The sequence below is a fragment of the Vollenhovia emeryi genome, unplaced genomic scaffold (genome assembly GCF_000949405.1).
Source record: "Vollenhovia emeryi isolate VEMERY1.0 unplaced genomic scaffold, V.emery_V1.0 DF939653.1, whole genome shotgun sequence".
Taxonomy (NCBI): domain Eukaryota; kingdom Metazoa; phylum Arthropoda; class Insecta; order Hymenoptera; family Formicidae; genus Vollenhovia; species Vollenhovia emeryi.
The window spans coordinates 1-11,877 of NW_011966713.1; the positions used below are offsets into that span (position 1 = coordinate 1).

The window sequence follows — 11,877 nt, forward strand, 5'->3', positions numbered from 1 at the left end:
TGCAAGGGTTACTTTAAAGTACTGTGTCCTTGCGAAAAAAAATGGTAGCGACTCGTGTTTTTTTAAATTGAAGAGGAAGGTTTGTACTTTACGTTCCTGCAAACAGTATCCCCGAAAAAAATGTACCTAGCCCATGCACTCCATCAAACTTTGCAATTTTCAATACAACAAACATGCCCTCACATTTAAGGTGTTACAGTGGTAGGGATGCATCACACCTAAACACTAACTATAGTATCTTAAAGTAGAGATTTCAAGCTTTAATTTAAAAAAAGAACATAATTTTACGATGATTTTTCGCGGAGTTACCGTCAGTCAAAGTTGACCAATTTTTGCATAAAATTTTTCTATGCCATATTTCTTTTGAGCAGTGTATATATGTGTGTAATTATATTACATTACACTTAAAATCCATTTTACATGGTCATATTTACAATTAAAAATAATATTCAGGCAGGTGTAATGCAAGATAACCAAACAGCTGGGAAATCGTCGAATCTAGTTCAGACTTCATCCATTGATGCTTTATCTACAGAGGAAACTATCTGCAATTTTAACGAAATTGCACACGGCAAAGAAACACACAATACATTAACTACAAGAACAAAAGATGTTTTATTTTGCAAGGAAAATGGTGTGAGTAGTTTAAATGAAATTGTATACGATGAGAATGATTCTGAGAATCTAATGAAGATATGAGCCGTAATGATCAAAGCGATAATGATGATGTCATTTGTGAAGATTAGTTTGATTCGTTTGATAGTCTGAATATTAATAATGACACAAATGACAACATTATTATGTTGGAAGCTGCAAATTTATCTATTCGTCAAGTTTTCACAATGGTCCAAGCATTATGTTTGCGTTATCATCATTCCGATGAATCTAGACATGTGCTATGAAATTTAATAAAAAGTTTGGCTGGGCCAAAATTTAGTTATATAAATACTTCAATGTATACAGTGTCAAAATTGTACAAACCACCCGAGGATAAAATGTTGTACATATTTTCTTGTATTGAATGTTACACCCCACTGTTAAATCCACTTTCAAAAGATTGTGTTGGTCAGAAGAAGACTGTTATGTGTGGTCAGTGTGAAAAAAGTACGAGATTTCTCCAAAATCTCCAAACTATTTTATATCCAATTATGTCGAACATCAAATTCGAGTCTTATTAGAGAATGAAAATATGCGAAATACTTTGATGAATAAATTAGCAAACGTAACCACATTACAGGAAACAAGTATGTCAGATGTATACGATAGTACTTTATATAAGAATATCACACAGAATTAAGAGTGTAAAATTTTGACTTTTAATTTTAATACAGATGGCTTTCCTATATTTAAAACTAGCAAAAATAGTATTTGGTCCTTGCTATTAATATTAAACGACTTGCCACCTAAATGTAGATTCGAAACTGTAATATTAGCTTGTTTGTGGATATCCAAATCTGAACCACAAACGAAGTTTATGAATTTATATCTCAAGTTTTTATTCAACAAATAGAAAAATTAATGAACGATGGTGTCACCATCTTAAATAGTAACAATGAAAATATTAAATTCGTTTTACGGCCATTGTGTGCATCGGTCAACTCGGTTGCTCGTCCTATAATCCAAAATCGAATTCAGTTCAATGGCTACTATGGATGTAGCTGGTGCTACGATGAAGGTGAATACGCACATGGTTCTATGCGACATCCTTTTACAGAAAATTAGTTACTGCGAAGCCATGAAAACTATCTAAAAGACGTAAACGAAGTTAATCGTATGCAAAGAGTAGTTAATGACGTTAAAGGTGCTTCTATTTTGACCACATTAGAACATTTCGATTGTGTGTGTGTACGAGAACGAGAAGGAAGTATCTCGCTCTAACTTCGCCGCGTTCACCGCGACCCCGAAGATGAAAAGCGACTCCATCGACGAACTCGATCGCATCTTCAACGCCGTGACCAGTGTCGTTAGTGGGCAGGAGGGCATCGGTCGGCCCATTGATTTCCACGGGTTTGACCTCCTGAACCACCTCGTTGCCGAATTGTTCGACCCGAAGACTCGCCTTGAGCGTACACCAGCGAATCGAACGACGTTCCTAGTAACGAGACTTTGTTGAAATTTGTGACAAGACGAGCTCTTACACTCAAAGTCGCGAAAGCAACAACCGCGAAGGTCTCCGGAGACACACCGCGAACCACGAAGTCACATCACATCAAACAAGCCACCGCTTCGTCGCAATGCGTCTTGTGCAAGGGCAAGCACAACGTAATGATGTGCGATGAGTTCATGGCAAAGCCCGCGACCGAACGAAAAGCCGTCGCAGAAACACACCGACTCTGCTACAACTGCTTCGGGTCACACCAGTCCGCGAAAACCTGCTTGACATGTAAGGCTCGACATCACACGATGCTCCACGAGGCTTACGCCACGTCGAAAGTCCCCGAAGCCAATGCTCTCTCCGCCGTCCGCAAGAACGACAGCACCAAGGCGATTCTTCTCGCAACCGCGAGAGTGAACGTTGCCGACCGTCATGGAACCCCGCACACAGTCAGAGCCCTGATCGACCAGGGGTCAGAGGTCTCGCTGATTGCCGAATCGCTCGTGCAACGCCTGCACTTGCCGCGATCCCGATCCTCTGTCTCGATCATTGGCATCGGGGGCATCCGCACTGGGTCTACCCGCGGCACGGTCACACTTAATCTCTCGTCCACCGTGAACGAGACCGAGTTGACCGTCATCGCCTTCATCCTGCCACGTCTCTCGCTCTATCAAAGCGCCGTCGCCCACGGGAAGACTAAGTGGCCTCACGTGGAGGGTCTCCAGTTGGCCGACCCGAGATTCCAAGCCGACGATCCAATAGAGTTGCTTCTCGGAGCGGAAGTGTGCTCCATTATCCTCGAGGAGGGCCTCCGTAAAGGAGGTCCTCAAACGCCTGTCGCGCAACGCACGCTGCTGGGCTGGATCCTGTCCAGCGGGTGCGGTGACACCTCATCGCCAACGCCGCGCACTTTTCCTCAGTGCACGGTAGAGCACGAGATGGTTTCGCTCGTGCAACGTTTCTGGGAGCAGGAACAAAGAGCTTCTCCCCCCGTTGCTCTCACGCCAGACGAGCAGCTGTGCGAGGATAACTTCGCTCGCACATACACTCGCTCCGCGACTGGTCGGTACGTGGTGAAGTTGCCCTTCACCTCCCCGCCGACGACACTCGGAGAAACACGAAAACCTGCAAAAAAACTGCTGCACGCCATGGAGCCGAAGTACGGCCTCGACTCCCGGTTCGGGGAGCTTTACCGCGCCTTCCTCAAGGAATACGAAGACATGAGCCATATGACGCCAATGGGCGAAACGTCCAACTCACCCAGCCGAGAACTCTACTATCTCCCGCATCACGGACTGGATACGTATGATAATTATCGTATTTGTACGTTAATTTTAGCCATTTTACGATGTACGATACTACTTTGGATATCGTACGTAAATATACGATAATTTGAAAAATTAATTTTATGCTCTGAGGGCAACTTTCACCAAGCTCCGGTTAACCCAACCGGTCTAGTAACATGCAGGATTGCAACCAAAGCTGATATCGGAGAAAATATGTGAGTTGGTAATACTACTAAATAAGTGCAAAAGTGCAAGGACAGTTTGCATTTGATTGTAGGATTTGCATTTGTTTAGTAGCGTTACCAATCCAAATATTTTTCTCTAACATCAGCTTCGGTTGCAATTTTGCATGTTACTAGACTGAGTTAGGTTAACCGGAGCTTGATGAAAGTTGCCTTCAGAAGAAGAAAATAATTTAAAATACGTAGTATACTACGTATAGACTTATTAGAGCATCGATAAGCGAATGTCTGAAATAACGATCGAGATAAACACGTACAAATCATTCAATAATATTAGGTAAATTTGACTTTCTTTTTTGCGATCTAATTTTTTCTATGAAATTTTTACGTGAAATTTATCTAAAATCTTTATTCATTAATTTATACAGAAACAAAATAAACTTGAGTACTAGATTCTCTAGAATAGAGAATATATCCGTAGAAGACGATATCCGTATTAAAAATAAAAATGTTATCTTTCTTGCTTCATGTTGGAAAGAAAAAGATAAACTCTGAACTAGTGCAGCCAGTTCAACTGAAAAGAACAGACTCATTTAAAATTAGCATTTTTAAATGAACAGATTTAAATCGATCCGAAAAGGACTAATTATAAACTTATTTACAATTATTCCTAATAGAAATAGCATATAAATAATTATTTTATTAATGTTTCTAAATATGTACGATAATTTTTGTTGAAATACGATAATTTAGTACCACGCATACGATAAGCGCCCTCTCAGAATCTGCGAACGCTGTGACATGGAGTGCTCCGGGAGTCAAGCACCACAACCAAGATGCGCGTCGTCTTCAACGGATCTCAGCGCACCACCTCCGGTGAGTCGTTAAATTCGAACTTGCTTACCGGCGCCAACTTGCTGCCGAACCTCGCAGACGTACTGATGCGCTGGCGCTGGCACCGCTACGCGCTTGTGGCTGACATCGAGAAGACGTACCGCCAAATTCTGGTTGCCCTCGAAGATCAAGATTTCCAGCGAATCTTCTGGAGGCACTCAACTGCTGATACAATGCGCGAGTTTCGCTTGAATACAGTCACCTATGGCCTCGCGTGCGCGCCGTTTCTGGCCATCCGCACTCTCCAAAAACTCGCTGCCGACGAAGAAGACCGATTTCCGCTCGGCGCGGCCGCCTTGCGCCGCGATTGCTATGTTGACGACATCGTCACCGGAGCGCACGAAAGGTTCAACGCAATCGCGGTGCAGTGCGAGCTCCAACAGCTTTGCATGACGGCGGGTTCCCACTCAGAAAGTGGGCCGCGAACTGCCCCAAAATTCTTGCCGGAATCCCACCCGAACACCACCTGAGTAAAGAGCCGCACTCGTGGGAACATGAAAGGAGTTCACTCAATGCTGGGATTGCGCTGGCACCCGAACGACGACGCGTTCGCGTTCACAATACGACCCCGCACTGTGGTTGAAGTCACGAAGAAGTCCTCGCAGAGACGGCGCGACTCTTTGATCCGCTTGGCTGGCTGGCACCCGTCATCATCCGAGCGAAAATCTTAATCCAGTCAGCATGGATGAAACAGCTGGACTGGGATGCGCTACTCCCGTCAGTGGACGTCCTCCAATGGAAGAACTTCTTCGAGGAGCTTCCGCTTCTCGAAAGCCTTTGCGTCGACCGTTGACTAGGCAGCGGTGCCGAAGACTCACGCGTCGAGCTCCACGGTTTCGCCGACGCATCCGAGAGAGGATACGCCGCCGTGACCTACGTCGGACTGGAGCACGGCGACAATGTTCAAGTTCGGTTGCTTGCGGCCAAAAGCAAAATCGCTCCGATACGGCCCGTCTCGCTGCCACGACTTGAGCTCTGCGCTGCCGCCCTTCTCTCCAAACTAATAGCACACGTTCAATCGATTCTCAGTTTGTCCAACTGTCCTTTGGTCCGATTCGAAGATCACACTCCACTGGATCCAGGGTCATGCCTCTCGGTGGAAGACGTACGTGGCCAACCGAGTGGCGCTCATTCAGCAGGTTCTTCCAGACGCTCAATGGCGTCACATTCCGGGCCGAGAGAATCCAGCTGACTGCGCCTCCTGAGGAGTTGCTCCGAGCAAGCTCATCCACCATCCCCTATGGTGGACTGGTCCGCCTTGGCTGGCGAAGAACCGAGCGAGTTGGCCTAGCAAGGCGTTGGACGTGCCTCATGAGGAGATCCCAAAACGAAAAGCCATAGCACACGTCGCCGTCGCCAGGATCGTCGAGGGACCGGATCTCCTTCTCCAGTTTTCCACGCTCCATCGGCATCTAAGAGTCACGGTCTGGTGCCTGCATTGGCGACGCGCCGCGGACAAACCAGATGGGCGAAGCGCTACACCAACTCCGAGTCCCGACGAGCTTGACACGGCACTCACTCGATGGCTCCGCGTGGTGCAAGCCCTGCACCACCCCGTCGAAATCGCCGCAGCCACGGGCAACCATTCACTTCCGCGCAAAAGTACTCTAATAAAATAAAATCCCTACCTAGATGACGCTGGAGTTCTTAGGGTCGGAGAACGTCTAAAGCACGCCGTGCTTCCCTACGACGAACAGCACCCGATGATTGCCTCGTCGCGGTCCCACTTGTAAGATAGCAGAGAACCATCCCCTCTCTATCGAATAGTGATATTCGCTGTGTGCGTAGAGACTAGTGCTGCCGCGGTTGGTGAAATGTCGCATATTTTGCTGGAATAGCTGTCAATGATTGCTAATATTCAAGTTACGTAAACTGTCGTGAGGTATCTTGATAATTTTAGATCTCTTTGTAATTTCAATGATGAAAAAAGTTTCGTTATATTACAAAACATTTGCTATCGATTTTTCATTATATGTGTAGGTTAACTTTTCTAACTTTTGCAATGAGCCTTATTATACGAACGGGATTTGGACCCATTACTCATAACATTAAATTTAATCCGAGTGCAATACCGAAAGGAAAAGCTTTAGCAATATCGCATGTAGTTCGCGTTGAAGAATTGCGCAGTGAAAATATAAGTCACTTAATAAGATGCAGTGTGATACCGCAAACGTCTGTCAATGCTACTCCGTACAAGGTACAATTACATGTAAGTATTAAATGAAATTTAAGTAAAATCCCAGACAACGTTATATCGTCTTAAAGACATATCTTAAAGATGTCTTTAAGACGATTAAAGACATCTTAAATATGTCTTTAAGACGATAAAAATGCATTATTTATTGCGGCTTTCCGATAAACGCCACATAACTTACGCATCATGCACGTACGTATCTCAAGCCGGAGGAAAATGCAAGCACATATGCGCTCTTATACAGTATATCAACTCCAATAGGAGTATTACAAAAACGAGTCTTGAGCAGGAATGGGGTAGACCATCAGATAAGCAATTGGGCCATGAAATGTATGCAAAACCAATGCTTATCACAAATTTATTTAAACCGAATACACTTGAAATCAATCGTGCGAATTCCAGTATCGTTCCTCTTACAATTAGTCTACAACTCGAAGATCTCAAGTATTCCTCGGCGTTACGAATAATTCTCAAAGAATATAACATGAACGAGAACGAACGATTCGTGAAAGAGATTTTACGAGAACATATCTAAATACTTCGCGATTGAAATCAGCGACATTAATAATTGTGAGGCATGCATTACTAATTTATTTAACTTTTGTGAGGATCATCTGGTATACTCATCAAATTACATAATAGCAGATGAAGTGTTGAAAGCATTTTACGCACGAGAAGTTTTTCTGGACGAGAATGAAATAATCCAGATATGCGTGGAAACTCTGAGACAGTCTTACTCAGATAAATGGTTTTCTGCACGAAACATCAGGATCTCTGCTAGCTCAAGAGCACATTCGATCAAAACGAAGCAATTAAAAAAGATCGATGCTTTGATTAACAAGTTTTTGACCTCTTCGAGTATAACCGGTCAAGGTAAAAAAAATACACAGTATGGCTCAAAAAATGAATATGAAGCTTTGAAAGAATACGAAATCATCCATGGAGCAAAAGTTATTCAGATAGGAGTACTGGTATCAAAAACTCAGCCGTGGCTTTGCGCATCACCTGACGGTGTAGTAATTGAAAATGATTATAACAAAACTAGTTGAAATCAAGTGCCCTGTTTTGTGCGAAAAATTTCCGGTTGTCAACTTTGATTCATATACGATAAACGTTAAATATCTATATTTTTGGAATGGCAATATCGAGCTAAAGAAAAGTCATATACAGGGTGTCAGATACTATACTCAATGTCAGGTACAGTTGTATGTGACTGGATTGACAGTGTGTGACCTGTATGTCTGGTCTCCTAAAGGAAGCTGTACCGTGCCAGTTCACGGAGACGAAGATTTTTTGAAACTTCTGATCCCGAAACTTGAGACATTCTATTTTCAACACTTTTTGGAAGTATTAGCGCGTTTTTCGAACGAAAATAATAATAAAAATATATAAAATATATAAAAATATTACATATATATAATAATATATAAAAACTTAAAAATGAAATAATGATACAATTAACAGGTTTCTCGTAACTTTAATTTGTTATTTATTGTAAAACCATATTTGTAATCGTTTGGAGAAATGAAATATTAGGTAATGTTTTTATTTATATTGTATTAATTGGATATTTATTTATATACAAAACCGAACATATCATATACCGAGTTTTTTGTCTAGTCTACCTGTGTGATCACTGTTTCTTCTACATTTCCGTTTTTAATAATCGGTGGCTGCAAGTTCACGAGGACACCACACATGAATACAATATTATCAGCATAAGGAAGCATATCGATCGACAATTTATCCAAAATTTTGTAAATTTTCAATTTTTGCATAATTCTTTCGATGTGAATTCTTACTTTCGCGACTTTATACGTTTTCTCTACATCTTCTGCCGAAAATTGTGGATCGTGTAGGAATGGCGGCATAACAACTAGAACCCCTTTCCCATTTTCATCTAGAACGGTTTGAATTCCAGGAAAACCTTTATCCGCGAGGACAACATCACCAGGTTCGAGCAAGTCTAATATACCTGAATCAATAGTGATTTGACTATCACTGGTCCGTCCTCCATAACAATTCGAGATAAATGAAATTAAACCACTCGGAGTGCATCCAACAAGAATTTTTGCCGTAAAGCATTTTTTATAATGCGAGTACAAGTACACCCGTTTTTCTACAGTACTTGGTTGCTCCACCTTTATTTCAGTACAATCAATAATTACTCTGCAATCCTTGTATGATGAAAATTTCGGGCAAAGTATTTTGAACTACTTCTCGACAAGGCCAAAAAATGAATCGACTACAAGCAACTCTTAGAAATGTCAAAGTAGTATAAAAAATACGAGATGTGGTTGTTCTGTGAATACGAAATAAAACGCCTATAGCTGAAAATGACATTCCACTTTTCATTTTCAAGAGAAATATAAGGAGCTGATTTTTTGTAGAGATCTTCTTCGGTTTGTTATCGAGTAATAATTTGAGTAGCAATTGAAAAGTAGATAAGGTGACACCACCAAGATTAAGCATTTCTTGTTCCTTTGTTATTGACAATATGCCATGAAAACCCGTTGTACACATTATAGAATTTGTGATATTAAAATCAGGAGTATCAGGACCAATCGCCTTGTCAACCTGAATAATACTAGGGCCGCAACGTTTGTCTCTCACATGGATGTAACGATGCACCCCGAAAACGCATCGTTCCCGGCGAAAGCCGGATGCCGCCAAACACCGGGCGAAGGGTGAGCGCACGGCGCTCACCGCCTAAGTCCATCATACGACGCGCTCGCGCGGCGAACCGATCGCCCGCGGGAACAGCCGAGCGCGCCCGAGCCGGCGAGACACGCGTGTCGCGCTGTCTCCCGGCCGCGCAAGCGCGCGAACACGCTACCCCGACCCGTCTACCCCTACCAGCCGAAGATTGTTAAAATAAAATAACAATTGGGGGTAGACGGGTATAAAAGACGGGATCCGAAGCCAAAAAAGCAGATTCCGCCGCTAGCCTAGACTATACCAGCACGAAGCCCGCTCACGAATCCCGATCCGCAAAGCCTGCTCTCGATAACGAGACGAAACCGAGGTGAGGAGCAACTCGCCGAGTGTTCTCGGCTTCGCTCAAAAGACCGCAGACCGAGCAATCCTTATACACGGCCCGGTAGATACATCGAGGTGAGGTGTTACTCACCCCCAGCGGGTGTTCCCGCTGACTACCGGTGCCCCGGATCCTATGCACCTCGGCGTGCCCGGACTGAGACGGAGGTGAGGAGGTGACTCGACCCCGCCGGTTGTTACCGGCACCGGACTCGACCGTACCTATAGATCCGAATTAACACCCACGGAATCTCACCGCGAACGGGGGGCGATACATCCGCGCCGGGCCACCGCCGCTACGGCCCGTACACGCGCCGCGCACCGACCGGCCCTTTAAACAGCCCGGAAATCACGCCGCCGAGAGTCGCGCCGCGGTGATTTAACTCGCTGCGCGGCTCTTTAACTCGCTTCACGGCCGCATCCGTATCGCGCACGCGCCGCGCACCGTCACCGTAGCCACGCGGGCCGTAGCTCCGCGTGAATACGCATTGTAAATACGATCATCCGAGCACTTGTAAATATCATTAATTCTGTCATCAAATAAATCCGCTTGTCCGTCAGATTTTCGTACTTAATATCGTACCCTGACTCTTACGCGAACTCCGGTCCGACGAGCTAGTCCGGTTCGCTAATTCAACTCAACGGAGAGTCGTTTCATGCCTTCTTTTAGCAATCTGTAAGCCACGGTTTTCAGGTATATACACTTGAGTTTGTGCGTGGCAAATCTCATTATACACATATTGAGTGCAAATAAACATCTCTGTTCTTTCATAGAGATTTTGATAACCCACAGAAGTTGTAAACATCGAAACCTGACCCTCCTGGTTAACTTTGAATGATAGTGCAGAACCTTCGATAAATTTATCAAAATAACACGACTGCTGTTGCGGTTCCTTCAAAGTATTTGTTACATCGTCAACTTTCTTTACATTGTCCTTGATACTTAATGTACTACACAGTCTTCGACGCATACTCCTATTGAATCTACACAAAATAATACTTATTTATATTTTATTTTACAAATCATAATTTAAATTTTACTAAAAAGTAATTATAATTTTTATTTACCGTTGAATTGAAGATTTCTCGATAGAACTTAATTCATGATTTTTTCTTCCCGAGATGCTCGGAACGTAACTAGGACTTGATTGTATTGAAGAAGAACGGTTCCCTACGAAGTGTGCACTGCAAATTCGTGAATATTTTGTAGGCTGCCAATCATGTGAGCTACAAACAAATTGTTTCAAAAATCATTTGTGTGACAATATGCTACAAATTTTTTTAACAAGGTGAAATAGGAACATATAACCTGAAAGAATGTACTTACTTCATTTTTTGTACCCAACGTATCCACATTTTTCGCTGGTCAATTTTATAAACCGCTTTTGGAAATGAGTAAAATTTAACATCTGCAGATGTATTGTGATATACATTTTTACATGAATACACGCAACAATTTAAATTTCCCTTTCGCAATTTTTCCATTTTTCAATAATTGTCACACTCCAGCAAATAATGTAAACTTCGGCCACCATGAGCGCCCTAAGTCCTACTTTTCCGCTATAGTATATCATCGCACGAAGCGAATAGAGGGGAAGATCCAGACGCGCAGGCCCGAAGATCCGCAAGCTCAGATCAAGGGACCGCACGTGGTCTCTGCCTCTTTCGTTTCGGGCCTTTCATCGATCATCACCAAATATTGGAGGTCTATATCGAAGATTCCGAGAGTTTGATTCTTGAGAGAAGGGAAACTAGAATATCCAGAGGACGAGATTACGAATGGACTCCAGATAGAGGCAATTAATAAGACCGGAATTCTATGGCCTGTCAGAAAGGCTCTGAAACATGTGAGAGAACCAACGAGGGATCGACACTCTCGAGAGATGAGTAAATCACGTTATCTCCTGACCCACCCATATTTGATATTGTGACTTAGAAGGAAATTCGTAATTTATAATCAATTTAAATAGTTCCCCTTCGAGAACTTTACGGTTGGCATCGAACTAATGTTATTTAACCGTGCATGTCTTGACCTTGTAGCGCCAGACTACGGAAATATCTTCATCACGTCTCCTCGGTGTTATATTCAAATGTTTATTGTAAACTGTGCTCTTGAGAGCAGTAACGTAATGAACGATATTGTATATTTGGTTGAAACTTATAGAATTATAAAGAATTTTTGGTAATTAT

The 11,877-nt window shown here is 43.1% G+C and overlaps 3 protein-coding genes across 3 annotated transcripts; 2 read left to right on the plus strand and 1 right to left on the minus strand.

Moving 5' to 3' along the window:
- Nucleotides 1-1,906: 1,906 nt before the first annotated feature.
- LOC105557010 lies at nucleotides 1,907-4,118 on the plus strand. The gene is made up of 3 exons (XM_012004134.1): nucleotides 1,907-2,007; nucleotides 2,127-3,398; nucleotides 3,992-4,118. The coding sequence occupies exons 1-3, from the start codon at nucleotides 1,907-1,909 to the stop codon at nucleotides 4,116-4,118; spliced, it is 1,500 nt and encodes a 499-aa protein (XP_011859524.1).
- A 281-nt stretch (nucleotides 4,119-4,399) lies between these two features.
- LOC105557011 lies at nucleotides 4,400-4,927 on the plus strand. The gene has a single exon (XM_012004135.1). It carries the CDS (start codon nucleotides 4,400-4,402, stop codon nucleotides 4,925-4,927), a length of 528 nt encoding a protein of 175 aa, XP_011859525.1.
- Nucleotides 4,928-10,059: 5,132 nt separating this feature from the next.
- LOC105557012 lies at nucleotides 10,060-11,019 on the minus strand. The gene is made up of 3 exons (XM_012004136.1): nucleotides 11,015-11,019; nucleotides 10,756-10,914; nucleotides 10,060-10,671 (listed from the first exon to the last, which is right to left on the minus strand). The coding sequence occupies exons 1-3, from the start codon at nucleotides 11,017-11,019 to the stop codon at nucleotides 10,326-10,328; spliced, it is 510 nt and encodes a 169-aa protein (XP_011859526.1). The 3' UTR covers nucleotides 10,060-10,325.
- Between the last annotated feature and the right edge of the window lie 858 nt (nucleotides 11,020-11,877).

Bases quoted from the DNA above. Each gene is read 5' to 3' on its own strand.
- LOC105557011 (XM_012004135.1), top strand. From the start codon at position 4,400: ATGCGCGTCGTCTTCAACGGATCTCAGCGCACCACCTCCGGTGAGTCG.
- LOC105557010 (XM_012004134.1), top strand. From the start codon at position 1,907: ATGAAAAGCGACTCCATCGACGAACTCGATCGCATCTTCAACGCCGTG. The intron at 2,008-2,126 runs GTTTGACCTCCT...ATTTGTGACAAG, and splicing joins CGGCCCATTGATTTCCACGG to ACGAGCTCTTACACTCAAAG. The intron at 3,399-3,991 runs GTATGATAATTA...TAATTTATACAG, and splicing joins CCGCATCACGGACTGGATAC to AAACAAAATAAACTTGAGTA.
- LOC105557012 (XM_012004136.1), bottom strand. The intron at 10,672-10,755 runs GTAAATAAAAAT...TATTTTGTGTAG, and splicing joins GAGAAATCTTCAATTCAACG to ATTCAATAGGAGTATGCGTC.